Raw genomic sequence first — 27,414 nt, forward strand, 5'->3', positions numbered from 1 at the left:
AATTACTCCAACGTGCTGATCCCTGATGAACTGGCCGACCTTTTATCTAAGGGATACACCTATGTACCTCAACAGAAGTTCGATTTAGTGAACACCATCATCGATATTAAGATGTTTGCTCGTAAATTGAACTTTAACCTGCTGTTTGAAACTCGTGGTTTCAGTCATGATACTCCATCTGATATGTTTGTCCCTAGCATGTTTAACCCACCTCTGCACCCATTAGTACAAGCGTTTGAATCCACTTGTGAACTTGATTTAAGACATAGTAATTTGCATTTAAGTAAATGTACCAACGATTTAGGGAAGTCTGAAATGACCCTGTTGGAATATGTTAAGTTACATTCCTTAAGAATCTGTAAACCCGATAAAGGTGGTGGGGTTGTAGTCTTTGATCAATTAGACTACTTTGACAGGATGTTGGGGCTATTGTCTAATGATGCGTATATGATTAGTTCAAGGTCTGAGGTACCATAAAATTAAGAGCTCCTTGGACGAAATGTTTTTTGAGGGTAGACTTAACCAAGGTCAACACAAATACCTTACCACATTATTTCCCAGGTACCCTTGTATCTTTGGTATACCCAAGATCCACAAGGACCTTGTTAATCCACCTATGCGCCCACTCGTTGATGGGCGCGGCTCTCCTACATATCCTTGTGCCAAGCTGGTTGATACTATCCTGCAGAAGTACCTTGAGGATGAAGAGCAAATCTGTAAAGACTCTTGGTCTTTTCTTGATAAGTTAAACAACATTCCATTCAGTAGAGAGTACAATTTCCTGACAATAGATGTCAAGGATTTATACACTTGTATACCTTTGCAGATAGCTTTGGACTGGGTGGCCTTCTTCCTTAAGAGTAAGGGTGCCCGCCCATGAAATATCCCTTGTGATTGAACTGTTGGACTTGATCCTTTATAACAACTATTTTTATTAGGAGAGAATTTCTATCTACAAAAACTGGGGTGGCTATGGGGTCCCTTGGAGCCAGCTTGGCCAACATAGTGATGTCATACTGGGAAAGGGAGAACATATTAAACAATGAGTCGGTAGTAGTGTCTAAGATCAAGTACTACACCCGTACCTGGATGACATCTTTATTTTATTAGAGGGTGAAGAAGCTGATAGCCTGTTATTATTAAATTTACTTAATAACTCCACTGACTTTTAGTTTTACCTCTTCCTTCAACACTGAGGCAATAGCCTATTTAGACGTATGGTTGGCGAAAATGACATCTTGAATAAATATGTGGCCAGCATATATAGAAAGCCTACCTACTCTAATTCTTTTCTTCATTTTAGTAGCTGCCATCCTAGCTACCAAAAAGGTCTGTGGCTAAGGGTCAGCTCGTACGAGCAGCCCGGATGGTGAGCCTGGACGATGACTTTCTTAGGGAATGTGACTTACTTAAGAATATGTTCCTTCATAGAGGCTATCCGCTTAACTTATTAGACAACTTAGTCAATGAGGTGATTAACAAAAGATCCAGTGGGTTTTACAAACCTATACTGAACATCAGTTCTTCCGGGTTGGCCGAGTCTAGGTTAGAATGTATAGGTGGAACTACTCCTATACACAATAATAACACTAGATTAATTCTTACATATTGTCCAAGTAGTAGGTCTATTATGGACATCATTACTAAGAACTGGAACTTGTTCCGTTCCAACCTTGCAATTTTGAACAAACTGGGAGTTAAACCTGAGGTTACATATAGAAGGGTAAAATATGAAAATGTTGTTGGAACAACCTGAGCGGCAGAGTACCCATTCTGGGATGTTCAAATGTCAAAACTGCAATCAATGTCGTCACATTCTTGAATCAAACCGATTTGACATTGATAATATTAGATACGACATTAGATGTAGATGCACTTGTAACTCTAAAATGGTGGTCTATGTGGCATTATGCCAAAATGCACAGGTTTTATGTAGGTAAAACCGAGCGTAGATTTAAAGATCGGATCTACGAACATCAATATGCAATTAATAAAGCGAAAGATGAAAATGCTCTTGCTAAACATATCATCCAGCATAAAGACCACCATTTTAAGTTTATGGTTATAGAACAAATGCATGACACTATTAGAGGAGCCCCTGCACACCTATTATTAGAGGCGTCTGAATTGCGATGGCAAATTAGATTAAATGCCTATGCTCTACCAGGTCTCAATGAAGGCTGCTCTATTAGCAGCCTTCTTAAACTTAAGAACCTGGTTAGATAGTTTTTTTGCCTTTTTTTGCCTTTATGAGTTTTTTTGCCTTTTTTTGCCTTTATGAGTTTGTAACACACTCTAACTGTTTTGTGTTTTGTACTTGTTTACATCAGGTAGTGGCTAGTGTCTATTTAGATGATAGGCTAACAACTGGCTGATTTTATGATTGTCTAGTTTAATTTTAATTTTAATATAATGTGAGTGATTGAACTCAAGTCCTGTGAGCTTGCGTTTTAACTTTAAATTTTTATTCATGGTTCAAGGTGTGCCTGATTGGTTAATTGAACCTTTGACTTAATACTGCTGGATATTTAAGCTGCTGTTCAGTTAAATGTAGTTTGTAATACTTTTTGACTGAGGAAGTCTGTGTACACCACAGACGAAAAGCGCTTCATTAAATTCAACTTAAATTCAACTTTATTTTCCTGTGACTTCTGTGGTACTTCTGTGTGTTGCCCTATTGCTGTGAATCCTGATATTATTTACAAGTAAAAAAAACACTCAAGTTCCATGGAACCAGACAATATCCCTGATGACTTCCTATAAAGAATTAAAGAAAATCTGTTTAAACACCTGCTCAATAAAATGTTAGTGCACAGATGCATCCCTGATCTAAGGTTAAATAATATAGCAGTACTTGTTCACATAGTGTTTGTGGGGGCGTCATATCATTTAAGGCTCATTAGCTTAATTGTATTCTATGTAAAATGGAAAAAGTCACACATTTATCCAAAATGGCACAGAGAACCTACTTCTGTGAGATAAGTTACAGTTCTCCCCAGCAAATAAAGTAGCACTTTGAAGGAAAACAAAAGTAAAGTGGCAAAGTACAACCAGGACTAAAGTACTTGAAGGTCAGAAATCTTGCAGGGTTATCAGTGTTTTTCTTTAATTTTACTTACTTGATAGAAAGGTAGCACATTTGTAAGGAGTCAATGTTTAACAATAACAGTAATATTTTCTTGTGTTAGTGTGGCAAGTGGATATCTGTTCCAAAAGAATCATTTTAAATACTGTACCATGAAGAAATGAAAAAGAAACCTTGACTATTTACCACCAGGTTAGCTCATGTAGTCAAGGGCATTTATTCCTTTTTATTTGCAAAACATGTGATCCTTCATTAAAAAAAGATTGCAGTAAATCATCTATAGTATTATTTAACCAAGAAAGGGAGTTTTGTTCTGTGTCACATCAGAAGCATTAAAATTGCAGTTTATCAATTGGTTTTGAAACTGCATTTACCAGTAACTTATTTCAAGCCTAAGTCAGGTAATCTTGTATACCAGAGTTCCATTTCCAAAACAGTATATATGTTTTCAAAGTGGTTTATTTATGAGTGAAACAACTGAAACAGACTGATGTACTTGATGATGTACAAGTAAATAAACAAAAATTATGAGATGTTAACCTTAAGTTTTAAAAACTCTACCTGTACCATACCTCTTCTAGGTGCAGTAAATCTGGACAAAGCCAAAACTAAATTGGGAACAATGGCCCAAAATCAGGGACAGATTTTAAATATTGCTGTTATAAGCTCAGATAGAATAATAGGTTTTGTATTGGCATGCATTTTCTGAAGAATATGACATCCAAAACTCAAATGTTGTCATTATTTAGTGAGTTCAGTCCTCAATGATTTGCCAGAAAAATACATTTTATAAGGAACAAACCAAAAATATGAAGGAAAACTCTGGCCATTCTGTGAAAATCTGGACAGTTTACTGCTGTTCTAGTCCAATACTAGCCTGGGATAAGCAAAACTCTTTACAATGTTTTGTAAATCAAAAGTGTTTGATAACAGCCAGAAATGAGAATGGATTACATCTGATTCTAGTTTGTTTGTTAATCATCATGAACAGTATGAACACACATATAACAATGTGACATACCCACTTAAAGTTGGCAAGGGACATGAATATGAACAGTGACATCATACAACTAAAATTCTGTTTTGTTCAACAGGCTGGGTTTAACAGTGGAAATCCAAAACATTATTTCAGTATCCCTGGATCCCGAACAGATAGCATCCTGAACATCGACTCTACAAGCAATGTCAACCTTCCAGGACGATGGGTATTCAGAGCAGATGTATTCAATGTTGTTGGAGGATGCATATACAATGGTACTGCATGATAAAGGATGTTGTGGCTTTTTATTTTTATTTCTATTTTTTACAGATTTTCTCAGTTTGCAAAAATTTCTGATAATCCACCATTCAATAGTTTAATTTCAGGAGAAGATGGACAAATATCATGTGTGTGTGTGTGTGTGTGTGTGTGTGTGTGTGTGTGTGTGTGTGTGTGTGTGTGTGTGTGTGCACACAGATCGCTAGATAAAACAGTTATGTTTACTTATCTGTTTGTATGAATTTATAGCCCTATTCATGAATGGAAAAGATGTTAAAAAATGTCTGGGACAGTCTTGTAAAAATATGGGATCCTGACAGTTGTGTCCTACCAGCCTCTAGAAGTTGAAAAGTTGTATCACAAAAATAATAGTACTGATGAAATATAAAATTTAAAATGAAACTAAGTTAACTGATTAGCTGTATTGTTATTAATTGATCATTATTGTTTTAATGATCTCTGTTACCTAATGCTAACAGTAGTTGCTTAATAATGTATGCCAGTTTAATCCTTTTACAAACTATGTCACAGTTATGGAATATTTTAAAAGCTGGAAACGTGCCATTGATAATAAGCCAGAGGTAGCCACAGAGGAAACTTGTAGGAAGTCATTTGAAAAAGTTCAGAAAGGATGAATTAGTCAATAGGAGTATATGCCAAAAGTTACATGCCCTGTAATTGACTCAAATACCAATGTGTGTACAAGTAGACTGAAAGCAATCGAGCTAAGGAGATACACAGTAATTGTAAACACACCACAAATAACAGTAACCAAAAGAAATAAGGCAAAATGAAATAAATAAATACACTGTGAGACAGATTCCAAAAGAGTTGCATTCAGTGCAAGTGTGCCCTGATTGTAAAATACTTGCTGTCAATGTAAGTGAACTACTTCAGTGTTAGGCCTATCTGTAAACAGACTTACACGGGCCTAGATTCCAAAACATCTACTCTCAGACTACTCTCTGAGGAAGTGGTCACTTACACTGAGAGCAACTGTTGTGAAATCAGGCCCTATAGTTATAAAACCCAAAGAATTAAAATTAAAACAACTATTTCATTAAATGTGGATGTATTTGAGGTGAATTGTTACAACATTACCAAATGGCATGGGGGTTTATTTATTTAATAATTGTTCATTAACTGGGTAAGCAGACTGATCCTTTGCATGTCCATGTCAGCAATATCACAGGCCAAATGGACAAGGGCAATTGCAATATATACTGACAATTTTAGAGTAGCTGATCAAACCTGCATGCCTTTAGAATGTGGGATAAAATAAAAATATTCAATGGAAAAAAGAAAGAAGGCTAATATGCAAAAAGTAACCAATAAAAGCAAATGCAGGTCAGAATACAATTCAGGGCACTGCAGCTGTGAAGCAAACTACCCTTAACCCCAGTATATATGGTGCTTGACAGATGTTTTATGGTTCCCACAGAATACTAATGAATGTGAATCTCAAGGGGCTGTGCGGCAGTAAACATATCGACATTTAGGTATTCTGTCTTCCATGATGCTTTTCAAATTGATGACCCTCAGTCCTCTTCAAATATAAATGGACATATCTATTAAAACCTTTTAAAGCAGTATAAGGTAAATACCTTCATTTGTACTATTTGCACTTCCTGCCTCAGTTTCTTATGCTGTTGATCCTACAACTTTTTGATTTTTCACGCATGACAACCATTAATGCTGTGTCCATGCTGCCAATTCACTCTTAAGGTCAAATGTATATCAGGGATGAGAGCAACAGGATAACCATCATCCAGACAGCCATGATAGGAGGTTTGTTCTCTTCCATTATGCTCAATATCTTGTCATCTCCTGTTTTCTGTGGCTGTCCTTTGTCCAGTAAGACCCTCACCTCACTGGTCAGAGAATCAGATATCTTTCTTCAGCTTGGTAATGGCCATATTAAGGAAAGACTCCCCAGGCTGGAGAACTATCCAGCCACATTGCGGCTATTAGATGCCATTTGTTACTCTCGTGGGCTAATGGAATTTGTAAGTATTCTTAATCCATCTCCTAGGCACTGACATGGGCATTAATGTCACACTTTGATGACCTTAAATCTCTTTCTCCTTAAACATTCCTTTTTTTATTTCATTTTTTTTTTTCATTTGTGTTGGCCTGGCCCCCAGTATCCCTCATCCACACTGGGTCTACCGGCCATTCTCTTACCCTGCCCCCCAACAACTTACTATAGTATTCCTGGGGGTAGTTGTGGATCCTGAGGGCATCCTTGGCTTGTTTTTCTTTATACATTCTTGATGAGATCCACATACCAGTGAAGGCTATCATAAATGAATTGGAAGCAGCCAAACAGACACTCCCTGTCATTTCTGCTTTCTAACACTTATAAGCCTCTGCTCACAGGTGATAAGTACAGCAGACCAGAATCACCATTCCCTATCCCAAGTTGGGTTAGCCAGCAGAGTCCACTCATTCCATATCTCCTTCGGCGTCCAGACCATTAAGTGAACCATGTCATCTGCATCATAGTCAGAGCTTCATGCCTGTGTGACATAGAGCCCACTCCTTGCTGACCAAACATCTTTAACCACCCTTGATCTACTAAACATTAAAAGCAAACCAGCATTCAGTATTAACAAAATATTTAGACCAGTCCAAAATAAGATTGCAAAAGGGGGATTGTATACTTGAATTAAGGAATGATATGCATTGCTGTTTTCTGGATAAAATAATAGTCTGCTGTTTTCTAGATAAAGTAATAAAGTCTGCTTCAAACAATGAAAGACTTAATGGGATTTTTCTATTTTTATTTTCTAGCACGTTTTCTGAGAATTGGTGATGTATTTTGGCCAGAAAATAACTGTGCAAGAAAATGCAAATGTTCAGAAAACAGCAGTGTTATATGCCAAAATGAAGGCTGTTCTGTTTATGAAAAATGTCAGGCATTCTCCTGGCACTATATTTGCCAAACTCTTGGCTCAAAGACTTGTTCAGCATCTGGTGACCCACACTACTACACCTTCGATGGGAAGCTGTTCCATTTTCAGGGTACATGCACATACATACTGTCAACAGTATGCACAAACATTCGGAATCTTACCACTTACAGAGTTGAAGTGAAAAATGAGAACCGGGGAAATACATTGGTATCTTGGACACGACTTGTCAGGGTGATTTTTTATGGAATTGAAATTACTATGACTAGAGACAATGCAGATCATGTCATGGTAAGTTTGCATATTTCAATGAGACCTTATCTAAAATAAACTAAAAAATGTTTTCTTATTCAATTTTTATTCACTTCTATTGTTTCACAATAGCATGCACAAAGCAGTGTTCAGTGAACTATATTTCAAGATTCTGTAAAGCTAATTCCCCCACTGCCACAGTTTACCAGGAATCCAGCCTCCACATGAATGAAACTGGCCACTCTTAAATTAATATACACTTAATCCGAGTGCAGTTAATTCAGAGTTGGTTTATTTCATGAAATTACCAGTATAACTCATGATACGTGTGCTGCTTTTCTGTGGTAGATACCTTGATATTATGCCCCAGGTTTTCATGCTATGCAGGTGACACGTGGCTTTGCTTATCTTTAAGCAAAGGGCAACTAAATGCGGTCTTAGTGTTGAGTGACTACAGTATAATGTCTAAATATGAATGGCTGAGTTTTGGTTTAGGTGTAATCATTATAAGTCTTGTTGGTTTAGACTAGAGTTGGTGCTGCAGCTTCACTAACCACCTCCCCTTCCCAAAAGATTTACTTAGGAGATCTCAGTGCCTTCAGATCAGGTTCTTACATGTGGGTGATGTTATGAGTGATCTGTCACCAAGGCAAATGTTAAGTGTAATTAAACCTTCATTTTGCCACTTGAGTTCTGTTTTTCAGGTGAAGTTATTGCTCAATGTGCTCATGAAAAGTGACTTTTGCATTGTAAGTCATAGACCACTAACATCTGTAAAGTGTTGTAAGTAATTTACACATGGGCATGACGAATGCCAGAAAATATTGCAAAATTCATATGCCTGCATGCTGAACAGGGTTTATCTTCTCTTTCATATTTCTCTGGCACTTTATTAATAAATTTTATGGATACTCAAACACCTACAATATCATTTTCATAGTTGTTTCACAAAATTAATTCCTTCATGATTTCTGTTCTTCCCATATGAAAGATGTTGGGGATCCTCACTGTTTCTATTTCATGGAACCCCTCCATGGAAAGATTACCAGGGATTCAATGTGTCATCTTGAAACAGGAGACAAAGACCATATTCTTTGCTAGCTCCAGCCCACATAGTTTTCTCTGAGTGGGTATATAACTGTTAATCACAAAAGATAACAAGTTTGGCACCATAAACTTTATGTTTTCTCAGATTTTGTATGCTAGTGTAGTGTTAACTAACAACATTAAGCAATTGTGCATTTATGGTCTGCTATATATTGTCATATGATTCTATAGTTGTTTTATTTTTATGATGGTTTATGTATATTTTGGGTCTGCATCAATACTTTATTATAAAGAAAGCTACATTATGACTAAAATTGCATTTTCTTTACCTTATGTACATAACTGATGATGTTTTTAGTCATACACCTGACTGCAGACTATTTGATCCATGCATATCAACACACCAGATCATTCATTCATTCATTCATTCATTCATTCATTCATTCATTCATTCATTCATTCCCTAAGCAAACAGTGAATTCCCCACATAGCCCAGTGTGATGGGAATCTCACACAATGGAGGAGTACCTGGAATGCCAGCCGGTGATGGAAAATAATGCAGCCACTAGACTGGATTACCATCTAGGCTATCATATGTTCAGGGGGAAAAAATTTCTCATTAATCCCTAATGCCTTTACCCTGACATGCAAACCACCACAATGTTGGCCTTTAAATGCAAACCTACTTACTTCTCTTTGCTCAGAGATACATTGAAAACTTAATTACCTGTCATTATGGCAGTGGTCAAATTCCCTTTCTGTCAGGGTTTTGCACTTGCTCTTTCTTGTTCAGGGTACGCTCTTCTTGTGGAGATAATCATGTGACACCAAGGAAGGGGAACAGGCTAGAGGCCAATCAATGTTTCCCCTCCTTGACAAATTATCCAGCAAGAGCGTAGCTATTCAAACCTAAGTAGCTGACTGTGCAGTCTTCCTTGTTAGTATACAGGTGTGTGAGTATCCCTACCAGTCTTATGGGAGACCAGGATTCGATTCCCTGATAAGGAGTATCTGCATCTTTAAGTCTGGCAGTTGGTACAAGAGTTAAGTCTGTGAGCTGTGGTTCCTGTAGTAAATGGATTGATTCAGTTAGCACTCATTTGCCTACTATGTGACCTTGAGCAAGTCAATTAGCCAGACAGCACTAGGGGCAACTGTGAATTTGGGCTAGGCTTCTCAGTGGTCTCCTGGACTGTAAATCTAGTAAATACCTATGCAGTCAAGTACTCTGCAACCACACTAGGGTTCATTAAAGAATTATTGCTCAACTAGCTATTTTGAGTTTAACTCATCCAAATGATTACTCTAAAATATTTATTTATATAAATTCTTTTATACGTATAGTGGGGGTGAGGGGCTGCATTCTCCCACTCACTCTGAACTTCCAAGCTAACTCAGAGTCACAAGTTAAGTTTTAGACCCATAATTTTGATAAGTTAAAGCTAGGATGAGCTGTGGGTGATACTTCATTAAATTTCTCCACAATAATGTTCTCACTTTGTGCATCCAACAAGAGCCATTCTAGAAATCACAGCAGCAGAAGAACAAAAACTTCTGTTGAAATCTTCCATCATAGCCGATGATTGCCATGTTGCCAGGCTACCCTCATGAACAAAGGATGCACAGGCACCTGACATATCACAACCTGTTAAACCAATAAACTGTGGACCATTTCTGAGTAAAAAGGAATTCTGTATGGGACCTAGTGTAACTATGTCACCCATAATCATGGGGAATGCATGGTGTACCCATTCATGTGGGAACAAAGTTATATGAAACATTAACTATATTCATAGGATCATAGGAAGTTCCTAGGCTAATGGTCCTATGGCCTTTACAATCCTAGGCAAGTTCTACCCTTATTTCCATGATCAGCACCTATTGCTCCTGTCCAAGAGAGACACAGGTGGAACCTACAGGGTGAATTTATGGTTACCCATATTATCGGCCAGATTGCATTTGAAGAGGTGCTCTGTTTGACATGAAGTGGAAGTCTATTCCAAAGGTTTGGTAACCTCTGGGAGACAAATCTGTCCCATGCCAGGTTAAGATCTTTAGAGTAAGTAACTCATGTATCATTTGCCTTACAGAGGTGCAGCATTTCCAGTACAGCAGAGTCAGAAATTACCTTCTATGCAAAGCAGAGATCACCTCTGAGTAGTCTGTATGAAACAGAATAAAGTGATAGTAATTTCAGATGATCCACATAGGACAGATGCTGAAGACCTTGAATTTTCCTTGTGAGGAACCTTTGTGGTCTCCAATTGCTGCAGGTGCTTAGAGAGGTACATACCAAAATGTCCGTTGTACTCAGTTATTGACCTGATGAACAAAGAGAACAGGGAGGTTATAACTTCTTTTTTTTCTGGAGGCAATGCCCTTACGTATGAGATGAGCAATATAGAATATCCTTCTTACCACTGAGGAGAAATGGTGGTCAAAGGTAAGGTTTCTGTCATTCTGTGTGCCCAAGTCTATCACCAGTGAGTGCATACTTAAGGTGTTGCTATTAATGTGGTAGTTAGCAGGAACATTGCCCTAACGAAAGGGATAATAATACATTTATTGCATTGAGTTTAAGTCCATGACTTTGGCACCAATAATTTGTTTGTGTAAAACCCTTTTGTAGGATGCTGACATCATTTGGAGATTCTATGACTGGTCCCAGCTTGCAGTCAACAGCAAGCTTTGTCAGCCACAGACCTTTAGTTTTTGCTTGTACTTTGGAGAAATAGATTCCAAACAGTAGAGGTCCCAGGACTGATTCCAGCAGAACACCACTGGTTACAGGTCTTCTCTTGGAGGTGGATTCCCCTATTTTGGCTATATGGGTTCTATCTGTGACTCAGTTAGTGATACATCTAACTGTATAAGGGTTGATACATAGCTGGGTGTGTTTGTTAATGATGCCTAAGTGGGAGAATAGTGTCAAATGCTTGGCTAAGTCTAGGTAGGCTGTATGCACAGATTTCCCCTCGTCCAGGCTTTTGGTGTCTTTCTCAAAGAAGTCCACCAGGTTTAGCAGGTATGGGATGTGGCACATCTCATTACCGAGGGTTTTGCATCCAGGAAGAAAGAGGTCACCATCTCTCTCTACTCTTCCCTCATTAGGCCAGTCATCAAGTATAATGTCCCATTTGGCATGTACCTCACTAGACACATGCAACAGCTGGAAAGGCCACAAAAGTACCTCACAAAGAGGATCCTAGGCCTTAAACACATGTCTACACAGACAGACTCAAAAAACCCAGGCTATTCTCTGTCTCATATCATCTACTAAGAGGCAATCTCTGCTTGACTTACAAAGCCATGTGTGACCCAGCTCTGTTAGAAATGCTACACCTAAAGAAATCCCAATCCCTCCACACCACACACTCCAGAGACCTCAACCTCATTACCACAATCAACAGAACATGCTGGAGGGACAGGTTCATAACCCAGAGACTGCCCATGCTCTGGAATAGATTACCCATACATGTCAAGCAGAGCACATAACAGGCCCTCTTCAAGATAAATCTTGATGAGTGGATGGGAAATAGAATGTTCACCCTGGGGATTACTCCAGTGGCTCTACTTGATAGAGGCACTGGGAACTAACATCGGGCTGCACTATGCCAGGGCACTTCTATGGGCAAGGCTTGTAAAGGTTCCAGGGGCATTAGCCTAATACACACATATGAACCTATGAACCTATGGTTTCTCTTTGACAGATCCAAACTAAGTATGGTCAGGTGTTTGGAGATTACCTGTATCTTTGTTGATAAGGTCCATGATGATTCACTTCATGGCCTTGCAGATAAGACATGTCAGGCTAATAGGTCTATAGTTGCTGGGTCAGTGGAAGCATCACCTTTGTGCAAGGGAATAATGGTGGCCATTTTCCATTTAGCTGGGACGAAATTGGTGCTGTGACTATGATTGAAGAGAGTACCCAATAGTGTTGTTAATTCTTGCTGGCGGCCATGCAGGCTGCAGCCTGGGATGTTATCAGGTCCCACAGATGTTGTGTTTTTGGCCTTAGAGAGGGCATTTATAACCTGCTCTTTAGAGCCACAAAGTAGGGGACAGGTGGTAGTGATGTTATGGGGTATGTATGGTGGGGACAGGGCAGTGAAGTTTTCACAGAACCTGTTGGCCAACAGGTTAGCTATAGTCACAGGCTTAGTATATGTGGTATTGTTAGCTACAAGTGCGGCACAAATCGGGCCTTTCCTTTTAGGTTACAGATATAACTACAGAAGACCTTATGGTTGTCTTTAGTTGGGGAAGCTAATTTGGGTTTGTAGCCTGCTTTGGAGGACTTCACAAAACTCTTATTTTCTTGTTTAAGCTGAGAAGGGAGCATTTCCAGTTTAATCTCTCCCTCTTACTCTTAGATAGCAATTTCTTCCTCTTATTGTAAAACCTGTTAATGGCAATTGTCCACTAGGCAGGTTTGCTCTTCCTTGAGGAGCTTCTTTTGGTCTTATCAGGTATGGCTGAGTCAGTGCATTTATACAGCTGTTTGTATAAAGCATTGGTGTTGAACTCGGCATAGTTGCCAGTTCCCTCTCAGGGGGGGGAGGTGCAATGAAGCTATTTATACCATCCTGTAAGAGGTTATAATTGCTTTGGAGAAGTGTTTTAGCTTAGTTTCTGCTGTGGGGGAGGGGTCAGGTGTGATAGTTACTTTAAATGAGACTGATTTGTGGTCAGATCTCACCAGGGAAGACCTCACAGTGGGGGTGCTACAGTAGTCTCCCATATTGGTAAGCTCCAAATCCAGGATGTTGGCACCTCTTGTGGGGGTGTCAACCAGCTGGTCCAGGGCACTGGAGTTAACAAAGTCAAGGAACCTTTGGGCAAATGAGTTTGAGCACAAGTGATTTATCCAGTTTATGGATGGGTAGCTAAGGCCACCCAAAACCATGGTGTTCAAATGTATCTTGATAGACTCAAGTAGATCCAAATAGGCTGAGTGGGTATCCTGATTCATGGAGGGAGTCCTGTAGCTGGCAATGACTTGAATAGGTGTCCTACCAACAGTTAATTGAATCTGATGTATCTCCATGGAATCATACAGTTTAACTAATCTGGAGGTGTATTTATCTTTAATGAATTTTGATACACTCCCTCCTTTAGTTTTCATGCTTTCAGTTTGTGGTCTAAATGTTTGGAAGGAGGTGTAACCTGGTATGGCTGGGGTGCTTGCCACAACCTTGAACAAGGTTTCTGTGACTGCAGAAATATCTGCTTCTTCCAGGGTGAGGACTGCTTCCAGTGAGTGCCGTTTCATGTTAAGACTCCTAGCATTTAGCAGCATAACCTCGAGGTTGCTTTTAGACGGAGTTTTTATGTCAGGAATTTTCTCCTTGAGACACTGCCTAAAAAGACACTATGGGGTGGCAAGAGCCTTACCCAGTAGCTGAAATCTGAGGGGTGACAGATGAAGACCATCTCTGACAAAGCATTGAGGTCTGTCGATCATGTCATCCTAGGCTGGCAAATACTGGATCCCCTTAAGATGACACCAGAAGCTAAGCCAATTATTGAAGTAAATCCTTGTCTATTTGTATCGAGACATCATCCTAGATGAAGGGAAAATGCTGCTTAACGCTAGGGACATACCTGCCTTAGACACATAGTCCGAGAGCTCAGTCATGTCTCGCTTCATATAGTGCAGAGAGGTGCATCTCAAGTCATTCACACCAACATGGATTATGATGGATTCATAACAGTACCTGTTGTTGAGAGAATTGAGTGCATGTGTGATATGGCATATCCTGGCTCCTGACAGACAGCTGACCATGACCTTTTCCTTATCCAGCTTGGTGAGAGGGACATCTGTGTGTCTCACAATGGAATTGCCTATGACTAATATGTTTGGTTTTGTGTTTTGCCTTAAGAGCTTGACAGGTGAGACACTGGGGCATGAGCTATTATGTGTATTGTGTTCTACAGAGGAAGTATTATGTGTAGCTTGCTTCTGACTGTGTTTGGGAAGTCTCTGGTTTTTAGGTATGTTTCTGGTGAGGACCTCTGCATATGGGTTTGGGGGGAGATGAAGTTGAGGTGTGCATGCTGACAACCTACCATTGTCACTGTCCACTGTGTTGGTTTGCAGTGCTGGGGCTTGATCTAGACCATGGCAGGGAAGGGGGTACAATTATGGGACTGTGGGTGTACACATTGATGGGACATTACATATGTTGACCATGAAAAGTAGCACTGCACATGACCTGTAAGATGCCCATGTCAGGAGTGGCATATGTGTCCACAGGTTATGACTAATCACATATCACCAGCAGCATGCATAGTCTGATTTGAGATAGCCTATGTCTATCCACACTTCACCAGGGCCTCCCACAACCACAGACTGCATGACCTATAGAGGTAGACTGTCTATTTGGTTGTATTCTGTCTCATAGATGCACCTATGTAGTCAATCTTTGTCACCAGCACCCTTAACAGCACGCTCTGCTCCCTGTCCCTATTTTCCATGACACTCTGCAGTTGGTGCAGTTCTTCCTGCAGGCCAAATAGTGAAGTCTCTATCTTTTACAATGTTAGGTGTAGCAGCCATGTGGGACTAGGATCTCACTCACATGTACCTGCCAGTTGATTCTAAAAATTTCAGCCATATCAGACCGATTTCTGGCGTCATGGATCCATCATGCCCTCTCTCCTTCCCTCTCCCCAAGGGCTATAGAATGCATCGCAGGTGCTGTACAGGCTAGGTTCACAAGTGTAGACAATGTAGGAGCCTCAGTTAAAGGATGTCTGTAGTGGTCTGGTGAGACTTTCTGCTCAGCCAATACCACTAAAGGATACTCTGCAACTCATCCCCAGTAGAGTTGCAGACAGTACCACTGTGACAACAGACTTTGCTACTTGCATGTTGCCATCAGTGTCAGTGTAGCCTGGGTGGCTAGTTTTACCTCTTCTCTACCTTTAGTTTATTTGATCAGGGGCTCGAGTTCCTAGTTAAGTTTATTGGAGTGCTTTTGGTAACTAAATAGTTACGTGCACTTTTATGCGCAATGAGCTTTTCTCTTTTATTGTAGAGTCTCTTTTTTATATTTGTGTTCCCCCACATGTATTTGTTTTTAAATGTGGCATTGTATTTACTTTGGATGGGGACAAATGCATCTATGCAAGTATTTATATGCACATAGAATATGGCAGTAAATTATTCTATGTACCTAGAGACATCATCAGATTTGAAGGGGATGCTGAATTTAGCCAGGTCATCACTCAGTTTTACTTGATTAGCTTTAGCATAATCCTTGAATACAGAGAGTTTGGTTTCAGTGTTTTGGTGAATGTGATGGATTTGTATTCAATTTGACTACACATGAAGTTACAACTGGTAGGGAACAGAGCTGCCTCATGTTGGTGACAACCAAGCCCAGGATTTTGTCACCTCTAATTGAGGTATGGACTAACTGGTCCAGTGAGTTTGTATTTATAAAGTTAAGAAATCTCTGGGCATACATATTAGAGGATACATAAGTCTCCAGGTTGATGGAGGGTAATTGAGGACCCATAAAAGAATGGTGATTGGCTCAAAGCACAGGACATCATACTAGTCAAGTAGGAAGTACGGGCCAAAGGAGACATATAGAGGTCCTACAGTTAATTGCAATGTGATTAAGGGGGGTTGTTAATGGGAAGCTGGACATGGAGGAGTTCCTGGTCATTATCCTATCTAAGGAGACTGTAGGTGAAATCTTTTAGGAATATAGAGACACTGCAGCCTTTAGTGCCTTCATCTAGTGTGGTGGGCCTGAACATGTGGTATGTGATGAAACCTTGCCCTGATGGGGTGGTGTTAATCGTCTTGAACTACTGTAGGTCTTTGTGATGATGCATATATTGATACATTCCATGGCAGGAAGTGGATTTTTTTTTGTTAAGGCTCCTATCATTGAGCAGCAATACATTTATGATATTCAAATTATGTTTTGTTATATTGGGGACTTTTGAAGACTGATGTTGCCTAAAAAAGGTACTGTAGGGTGGATCTAGGTTTTTGCCAATATACAAATATTGAGGAGGGTAGACGTAGGCCATCCCTAGCATAGCAATTAGGGCTGTCTCTTGGACCCCTTTGAATGACATCAGAAAATAAGGCAATTGCTGAAGTCAATATTTTTTTGTTTGTGTTGTGGCATCCCTCTTGTTGAAAGCAAAATGCTGCTTATGTCTGTTCATGCCTACCTTGGACACATATTCTGAGAACTCCATCATCTCTCTCTTTATATAGTCCATGGAGTTAAATCTCAGGTTGTTTAATCCCACATGTACTATGACTGCATATGTGCACTTGTGGTGTAAGGAACTGAGTGTATGCATGATGTGGCGAATCCTGGCCCCGATAATCACCTGACTGTAACCATGTCCTTAGTCAGCCTGGTGAGTGAAGCATCGGTGTGTTTCACTATGGAATCACAAATGATAAGGATGTTAAATTGAGTATAGCTTGTCTTACGGGCTATTCAGTTGAGACACTATAAATTATAGCTGCATGTTTCATGGTAGGTGCTGTAGTTGAGTTGCTGGAGGTAGTTGTTTTTTAGGTTGTATTTAGGAGGCCTTTGTAGTTTTGATAGGTTACTTTTAAGAGCCTCAGCATAAGTAGGTTTGCACGTTTGGCCTCAAGTATGTGTGATATGTATAGTGTGGTATTGCTTTTTACTGACATCCTGTTTCTTATTTATAGTGGGTGTTTGAGAGTATTTTGCCTTCTATCTGTCACACACTATATCAGTTTAAGTATTAGGTAGTTATAAGTAAACACGAGAAAACTGATGCATATTTCAATCAAGCTGGCTACATAGACAATTGGAATGTGCAAATCCATGGTTCCTGGGGTTCATTAATGTGAGCTGCAGTGGAACTGGCACCAGCAGGGTCAGATCTGATTTACTGCAGTTCTAGATGTCTAAAAGCAACATGCCACTAAGCACAAACCAGTGGATCTTCATGAAATAACTGACCCTTTTGAAAATTAGGTATTTATGGAAAAGTTTATATAGGGAAAGTTACGGTTCTTTGTGCTTGAGTGTATATAGAGCACAACAACAACGCAGCACAAGTCAAGAATTGACTAGAAAGCAGAGGCCTAGAAATGATTTAATCCATCCACTACTATCTCCAGGATTTTTACAAAGCAATTCTGTCTGTAAAAGTTGTCATCCTAGGTGTTTGTAGGCTGGTAGAAGTTCAAATCTGATGTAGGACAGCTCAATCAATAGCATGATAGCTCTGGGCAAATGCATACAAGCAAATTATAATGGCACAGAAATAGAAATAAATGTAAAATGAGCCCACTGGCCTTTAGCAGAACAGCACAGCTCAGAGTTCCGCTAGATATCGTAGGCGTAGAAATGGCTTAGTTCTTCTTCTAATTCCACTAGAGTTCAAACAAAGCAATGCTGTCTCAGATCACAATAAATGCCAAAAAAAAAATGAGAACAGAGTTATTTCAGTACCTCAGTAAGAAATGCAAAAGTACTTATCTTAGGTGTTCCTTGTCTGGTAGAAAGGCAAATCTGGCACAAAATGGTTTCAATCAATAGTGCAGTTGCTTATTGTTGCTGAGCTCTAAGCGAATTAGTAACCTTCCCTCATACCTGCTATAGAGAACTATTGTAGGTATCTGTAGCATTTACATCCTGTACCAGTCACCACCAAATCTGGTTCCAATAATAATCTGCATGACTTTTGATAGAGTGGCACATACCCAGTATTTGGAGGGTTTCCTGATACAGCTCATTCTCCTATGTTGAGAACTTTTCTATGTATTGCCTTCCTCGGGCAGTCATGTCAGTACTCACACACCTGAGGGCAAAGCGGTTCAATCAATGGGTGTGGCATGCAGATCAGTAAAGTCATGGTTATCTCCTCCTTTAATGGACCTGTGTAACAACTGCAGTTAATGATATGTGCTGACAGCCCACCCCTTAGGTAATGAACCAATACCTTTGCATAAGGCCCTGGAACACCACACTCCTTTTGACAAGTAAAGCTTACAGTATTTTATCTTTACAGCTGACTGCCCACAACTACCTCCAGATAGGATTGTGCCATGCTAGTATGATGGTGTACCACTTACACATATAACAAGACATGTGCCTTAATCTCTCTGACATCCAGCACAGGGGCTGTAAATGAGATACTTTAACAGGCTTAACTGTCCAAAAATTTGGAGAATTTAAGTATATTTATTTTACTTCATTACTTCATTTTCAGCTAGATAGCTTCTATGCAGGGGAAAACTCGCACTACAATAATGATTACAAGACCAGGATACCTGTGAGCATGACATTTGACGGCAGTGATTGTACTCCTCATAGGCATGTGTGTGGAAGCATGGGAGCATGCTCACAACAGTTGAGGGCAAAGAATGCTCCCTCACAGTGATGCAGGTTGTTATGTCAGACACAGCTGGGTAAGTTATGGACTCCTGAGCAAGGTAGTGTTGATGGCCACCTGGAAACAGGGGAGAAAAAGTTTTATAAAAAATAAAATATATCTTTTTGTAATTGTAATACAGTTTGAAATACTTTTAACCTCAGGTTTATTATAGTACTTAATTACTTAATCACATGATAACACCATGGAACTGAATGATGTAGGGCACTAAGCCAGACGAGAAAATAAGGGTCTATATTACATCACCGAATGCTTAAAAAAGCGAACAGTGATTAATCGACCCTATGTAAGCGAAAGCTTACAATGTCGAACTGTCAGAACTACGATTTTTTTCCAAGGGAAAAGAATAGCTGTTCCAACCAAAAAAAGAAAATACTTCAAAACATTACATTAGGTGGGAGGCTTCGCCCCCCACACCCCCCCCCCAGTTAAATATACCAACTCCGAGACTGCACAACAGTGCCAAAAATTGCAAAGTAAGAAGCGGCCAAGAGAATTCTTTCCCAGGGAAAGAATTCGCTTAAAAGCCACTTCGATATTTTGCCTTTGCAGTCTTTTATGTTCAACCAAGACGCATTCAAAAGAATGCGTCTTCGGTCTTGTAATAGGAACCCAAAAATAATTATACAGTTTAATTGGCAACTGTTTGATATGCTAAGACTCATTAGTGTGGGCTCAGAAGAGCAAGACTGAATGATAGAAAATGCGGGCTTGCATGTATTAAGTCTGAGATTGCTGTTTCTCTGAATAATTCCATTATTTGAGGTATGACAATCTCAAAGCTGGTATATATACATTTAGTGGATGTGGGATGCTTGCCCCCAAATTGGAGCATTGTAGGGAGCTTGCAAAAACAACTTTTAAAGTTGGACAGTAATAAGTAACATACATTGTTATCCTGTTTATCAGACTTTTGTTTAGTCATTTTGGGCTTACACTTATGAGTTTCAAAAGGGAACCAAATTAATTCACAGTGGAATAAATCTTAATGAACAAAAATCAACCAATATTACACTGTAACAGATACTGCAGCAATAAACAATATAGCACAGTGGTGCAGCAGATAGTGTCGTCACTGCACAGAAATAGGTTCTTTAGTTCAATTCCCGGCTGTGGCACCTTCTTCACGGACTTTGCATGTCCTCACTGTGCTCATGTGGGTTTTCTCCGGGTGCTCCTGTTTCTTCCCATACTCCAAAGACATGCAGTAGACAGCTTGGACACTCTAAAGTGGCCATAGTAGTGAGTGCTGATGCATGGAATCATATGGAAGAAGAACTGTGGCAGGGCTAAGTAAATGGCATTGTGGACCTTGGATCCAGATGATTGTCAGTGCTGATGTGACTCCCTGACCCCATGTGCAAAAATGGAAAAAAGGGGCTGTGGATGAGTTAATGAATAACAAACAGTGACTTAACCATAAACATTATATCAATGGTTAAACCTTAAACAATCTAAAATCCATAAAAATGACTACATTTCACGTCCAGTAAACTCAAGCTATTCAGCTCATCTGTGGACAGTGGCGTCTACTTGCACAAAGGCAACCACATCAACAGCAATCATCAACAACAATATATGAAAGTTTACACAGATATGAAGTTCATCTGATAACACCAGAAATGAGCATAAGATATAATAATCCATGAAGACAGGGAAATAATAAGCAATAGCCAAATTGTCTTCAGCTAGTTCCACCATGTACTCCAAAAGTGCACTCAGTCACTGATGACAACAAGCAGAAAAAATCCATAATTGTCATACTCCAGGTGAGAGATAATTTAAAAAAAATGTTCTTTATGAAAAAACTTCATCTAAATGAAGTAGATGCCAGCCACAAGCTTCAATCTGTTCTGCTTTTATCAGTGGAACACACTATATATGCACTGGCCATGGACATAAACTCAAACTCAGATGAGCAGCTCTTAGATCATTAGTGATACCAACATTCCAAAAAGTGCAGCCAGACCAAATATTTAACACACTGATCAAAAAGTGTAGCAATATTTTGTAGCTGCACAATGACTCAGTGCCATCTTTAGAGCCATTACTACGGAGTTAGCATTGCAGCCTGGGTGCATTTTTAGCTATGCTTTTGGTCCCATCTATTGACTGACAGTGGCCCTACACCAACTGTGTACAGTTTACATATTATTGTACTGAAGACTGCACAATAAGCAATAGGGTTTTCACCTCAAGTCAGCTCCATGGCATAGAGGGAAAGAGCCCTGTCTGTGACATAGGCAACTATGACTTGACTAGTGGCCTCAGCACTGGAGGATGCAATGAGGGAAGGGAGAGGAATAAAGGCACTATGCCCACTTTCCTTTCTCTGTGGAGAGTAAGATAATTGCATGCTGAGGAGGATTGTAGCTTCTGCTCTGTCATTATTCTGGGAAACACACATGGATGTGCATCAGGTTGGAATGGGGTGAGGTATGAGAGAAAACAATGTGCTGAACCATGGAGGCAGGGCATTCCCCACTGCATGATTTAAGAGTGAGCATTAAGATAAGCAAGTCACCACTGAGGAGGGGACCCTTGCCTCACAAGCTAGATTGCCTGGAAGTGAGCCTGAAACCAATATGGGAAGGTAATGTCATAATTCAGTCAGCCTGCAATATGACGGTGTCTCCATAGGCAATCTAACCATCACCCATGATGGTCAATGGGAATAAACAGGCCATTTGGGTGGACAGATGGGGAGCTGATGGTAAGCAGGAAGAGACAAAAAGACAAAAAAAAACTGAGTTACCATCTTATCCTCTTTTCATAGAACAGCTCTGAGCTGGGAAGTTGAATCCTGAAAAAAAAATGAAAAATGACAAACATCCTCATAATTTATGGGGAAAGACAGCTTTCCTTCAAATAGTAAAGAAACATGTTGCTTATATATAAATTATTGTATTTCAACAAAAAAGTCCAACCCCAGGCATCTGAAAATGTGGCAACTAAGTGTTTAAGTAACTTGTGCAGAATTTTACTGGTAAAATATTTCACTGCTGTGTGATGTGCAGGGCTTAGAAGTGTTTATGTATTTATTTAAAAGTAGATAATGCTGATTAAATTGTTGAAGGCAATATGATTTAGATTCTTAATATTTATGAACAGATGAAGAGAACATTTGAGTGAACACATTCCATGTACCATTACTCTTACCTGAACTGAGCTGATGACCTTTATAACTACTGCTCAATGTTTTGTTTTTGATCATTTGCAAGATTCAGATGTGTTATCCTATAGGAAAAGATAGAACAACAGCTATATAAAGTCACACAAGAGCAAACAAAGCAAGATGCATGTTTTTAATTAGCAGACATCTCAGTTATAATAAAAATACTGACAAAAGAAACTTAACACAACATCATTACAAACTTAAGGGTAGAGCCAAGCCTAGGGTATCTCTAACAATCTGCTCAGTGTGTCTTTACCTTACAACTTCTAGGCTCAATTTACATAGGTAAAGGTACTTAGAAAACATGTGCTCAGAACTACAATATTACAGAAGAGAACCATACACAAAGTGCCTAATTCAATGACTATTATATCATACTGAATACAATTCAAAACAGAATACTCCCAATCTGTTTCAAAGTACACCATGATATAAAAACTATCAAAAGCTTCCAATCAGAACCAGTTAAAAGTTTCATAATTAACAGAATGAGTTTACTCTACCTTCAATTAACAAGCAGGACACTACTGCTCATGCCCTCACTTCAGGTCCCATGGAAATAGTATTTTGTGTGTTAGTCAGTGTGGATAACCATTGCTCCAAAGTGATTATGGGAGGAGTGGTGGAGGAAACGGGGAGAAAAGTCAAGCTGATAGGGGAGCAAATTAGCACTGAATTTTTTGGCAATAATATTAACAATTGCGTCGATCCAATCGATGGCACCATCAGAAGCGAGTTCAGGACAGTAATGGTCATCATTTCTAATTGCCCTTACGCAACTAAAGAAGCTACTGTACACATGTTTAGTGTCATTAGCAATCCTGGTTTCATACTTGATTTTAGATTCCATGAAATTATGCTTTAGGTTATTTCTTGTTTGTTTTAAATTCTTTTCATATTGAGGGAGCGTAGATCGCTTGCAGATAGTTTCACATTTCTTCTTTTTATTATAGAGTTCATTTATGTGGGAATTCTATCAAATGGGTTTATTTTAGAATTACTCGTGTCATTTGAGAACAAATTCTTCAATGTATCTGTCAATATTGGAATATAATTCAGAAGAATTTATAATAACATCCGGTACTGGTATGATTAGCAAAATAGTCTGAGAGTAGCAGAAGATTTATATTGGAGTACTACTGAAAGAACATTTTGAATGAGTTACAAATCATGTTTCAGGGAAGAAAGCTGATGCTCATTGACCAAAACTGACTATGGAATCATCCCTCCCCCATCTCACAGTGGGTGGAGGAAGGACATTTACCATTATCACATATAAATAGATGCATAGTGGGTTCCTTAAAGGCATTCTAGTTGTATCAAGTGTTCAATAGTAAAGATCATTAAAAAAAAGAAAATAAAAAACTGAGGGCGATCAAAGAATGGTTCTCAACTGCCATGGCTAAAGGATCATGCCAAGACACAAAGGAGTTCATGATGGAAATGAAGAAACTAAGACATTTTATGCATTTGAGAAGACAGTGCTGCTTATTTATAAATATTACTAATCCTGTATGACAGTGTTTTACACAGATTTCAAGTGAATGCATTTTGTACTACATGAGTAAGGAAATCCCATGGGCTTGTACAAATTCTGGCACTGCGAGCCTATACAAAGGTAATGGGAAGGAATATCAAAATTGCTGTCTCAATGGCTGCATGAATATTTCTTGCAGCAAATATTTTTTTCCTAGAAAAGTCCCAGACGATTGATTCTACAACTATCTGAGCTATTCAGAACATGCATAGCATTTATGTGGAAATGCCATGGAAATATTTACTCTCATGGCTTGAGGTGAGATTTAGGATTCTGACTGGGAGATTGTGGCTTGTGAGGAATATAATTAGGAGTGCTAAGTTAATTCCTAGCTTAGTGTGTTATGTTTTTCTAACTTCCTTGAAGGAATCCAGGGAGAAGAGGGACAGCAAAGAGTGGAGGTAGAGATGGTAAAATGTTGACAAGGAAGAAAAAGCAAGGGAATAATATGCAGCTGGAATTGGATAGAGTCCCTCCCAGGACCACCAACTAAGTTAGATATCAACATGGAAATATTCACTAGTAGGGAAAGGGAGTATAGTAAGGCCCAAACAAATTGTAGAAACTTGCATGTCTTGAAAAAGTAGGGATAGTGTGATGTGTATTTCATATTAACTAGCACTACTATTATGCAAAATAAGTATAATCATATATGCTTTTGGATATGTTCTTGATGGTTCGATTACTAAAGTTATGAAGTTGAATTGATGGTTAATTAAGACTATGGAAGTAGTAATAACATGGGTAGCACAGGATGTGGAGCCAATGGGGAGGGCGATGTCCAGAATATTATCACCTCTGGTGTGGAGGTGAACAATTTGGTCAGACAGGTTTGCATTAACAAAATAAAAGTAATCAGAGACCTAGGGACCCAAGTCGACAGCAACCTCTCATTTGACACCCACGTTGCCAAAGTGGTTAGAAAAACATTCTACCTTGCACACCTTATCATGAAGGGATTCACATCCAGATCCAAGGATGTCATTGTACCCCTATACTCCTCCCTCATCAGACCCATGATTGAGTACAATGCCCCATTTGGTATGTACCTCACCCGGCATTTGCAACAGCTGGAGAGACCACAAAAGTACCTCACCAAGAGGATCAAGGGTCTCCAACATATGTCTTATTCTGCCAGACTAAAGAAACTCCAGCTCTATTCAGTAGCATACCGCCTGCTCAGAGGTGATCTCTGCCTGACGTACAAGGCCATGTCCAATCAGGAACTGATGGACATGCTCCACCTCAAAAAAATCCAAATCCATCAGAACTATGAGAGCTAAAGACTTAAACCTCGGCACAAGTATGAATAGGACATGCTGGAGGGATAGATTCATAACCCAGAGGATTCCCATGCTCTGGTACAAGATCCCAGTTCATGTTAGGCAGAGCCCCTCACTGACTCTCTTCAAGAGAAATCTTGATGAGTGGATGGGAGATCGTAAGTTTACCCCTGGGGTCACATCTGTGTCACTACTAGACAGGGGCACAGTAAACTAATTCTATTATATAAGGGGACCTTCACTGTGTCACTACTAGACAGAGGTACAGTATTCTAAATCTATTCTGTGCATTTTTGTACCATTTCATGGGGTGGCGAAAGCCACATCACTATGGCTAGGCTTACAAATGCCCCAGGGCAGATAGCCTAGTACTAAACTATGAAACTATGAAACTATGAAACTATATTTGCTACAGGTAGGTATGACAGTTTATGGCCAGTTAGCTGAAGTAATGCATAATGAATGTACTCAGTTTGATGAGGAGATTTTAAGTCTGACACTGTGTTTAGGAGGGGACATAGAAGGGATCTTAATTTAGAAATAATACAGTGTGTGTTTTTTATTGAGGGTCACTAGAACCTCTACAAGCTCCAGTAAGGTATTCTGCATGACTTGGCATGAAACAATTGGATTTTTATTAAATATGGATATGCCAACATAGTTCCTTGTAATTCTGAATGCAAGGAAGAAGCTAAATCCAGGCACAGAGTGAGTGGTGTCATTCTAACAAAATCAGTTTTCTATAACTGTACAAATATTATGTCTTCAAAGTGGGGGAAAGCTTCACACTCAGGCATTTGTCTGTTCATAGGTTCATAGGTAAGTACTAGGCTATCTGCCCAACGGCATTTATAAGCCTAGTCAGAGTGTGTTGGCTTTCGCCACCCCGTTGATTAATTAACCGATCCTCTGTCAAGCAGAGCCAATGAAGTGATCCCAGGGGTGTAGTTTCTGTTACCTATCCACTCGTCAAGGTTTCTCTTGAAGAGTGTTAGTGAGGGGCTCTGCCTAATGTAGTTTGGAATTTTGTTCCAAAGCATGGGGAGTCTCTGTGACAGAAATCTATCCCTCCAGCATTTTCTATTTATTATTGTGGCGAGGCTCACTAAAGCACGTGGCTTGCAGTGACTTGGATTTCTTTAGTTGGACCATGTCCATCAATTCTGAGTTGGACATGGCTTTGTAAGTCAGGCAGAGATCACCTCTGAGTAAGCAATATGCCACTGAGTACAGCCGGAATTTTTTCAGTTGGGCTGCATAGGGCATGTGTTTGAGGCCAGTAATCCTCTTGGTGAGGTACTTTTGTGGTCTTTCCAGCTGTTTGAAGTGTCTTGTGAGGTACATCCCAAATGGGTCATTGTACTCTATGATGGGTCTAATGAGTGACGAGTAGAGGGGCACTATAACCTCTTTATTTCTAGATGCGAACCCTTTAGTAATTAGATGAGCCACATAGAAGGATTTCCTAACTACTCTGGTAATATGATTGTCAAAGGAGAGATTACTATCTACCTGGGTCCCCAGATCTCTTATGACTTCTTCTGTATTAAGGGGGCTGCCACCTATGTGGTAATTCGTGGGTGTTTTGTTTTTCTCAAATGGGATGACTAAGCATTTTTTGGCATTTAGCTTGAGGCCATGACAGTGACACCAGGTGTCTGTCTCAGTAAAGCCCTTTTGGCAGATGTCCGTGTCAGCCGGAGAGTCAATTATGGCTCCCAGTTTGCAGTCATCAGCAAACTTGGTTAGCCATAGTCCTCCTGCATATGCCGAACAGCAGGGCTCCCAGGACCGAGCCTTGAGGGACACTATTTATGACTGGTTTAGAGTCAGACCTGGAGCCCGCTATTCTTACTGTGTGAGTTCTGTCTGTAAGCCAGTTGGCAACCCATCTCGTGACATAGGGGTTTATGTTTAGGCTGGTGAGTTTTTCTGTAATACCCGAGTGGGGAATGGTGTCGAAAGCCTAGGCGAGGTCAAGGTAGGCTGTGTGAACCACATTTCCCTCATCAATGGCCTTGGAGACTATCTGGAAGAAGTCAACCAGGTTTAGTAGGCATGATCTGCCCTTAACAAAGCTGAACTGGGTCTGATCAAGTGTTTGGAGGTTCCCAATGTCTTTGTTAATGAGTTCCATGATGATGCACTCCATAGCCTTGCAGACCAGGCTAGTTACCAGGGACAGTTGTGGTCCCTCCTTTGTTTAGAGGAATAACCGTTGCTGTGCGCCATTCTATGGTCACATAGCCTGTAGAGAGGCTGAGGTTGAACAGCGTGTTTAGGTGAGGGGTTAGTTCATTCTATAGTTCATGCAAGACGCAGCCTGGGACACCATCTGGTCCCACTGACACTGTGTTTTTGGCTTTTGAAAGGGCTGTTTTCACCTGTGCATCTGTAATTTTTGGGACACTACACTTTTCCGGTATTGTTGTGGGCCCTTTTGGAGGTG

General features: G+C 39.8%; 1 protein-coding gene across 1 annotated transcript in view; it reads left to right on the forward strand.

Annotated features, from left to right (window-relative positions):
- The window catches only part of LOC122809199 (alpha-tectorin-like), a 1,556,410-nt gene that overhangs the window by 204,872 nt on the left and 1,324,124 nt on the right, over positions 1–27,414 (forward strand). Inside the window, exons 7-8 of the mRNA XM_044080507.1 lie at positions 4,180–4,339; positions 7,137–7,546. Coding sequence (XP_043936442.1) covers positions 4,180–4,339; positions 7,137–7,546 — 570 coding nt within the window. The remainder of the gene's footprint in view (positions 1–4,179; positions 4,340–7,136; positions 7,547–27,414) is intronic.

This window comes from Protopterus annectens, chromosome 8.part0, assembly GCF_019279795.1.
Source record: "Protopterus annectens isolate FY-2018-M chromosome 8.part0, PAN1.0, whole genome shotgun sequence".
Classification (NCBI taxonomy): domain Eukaryota; kingdom Metazoa; phylum Chordata; order Ceratodontiformes; family Protopteridae; genus Protopterus; species Protopterus annectens.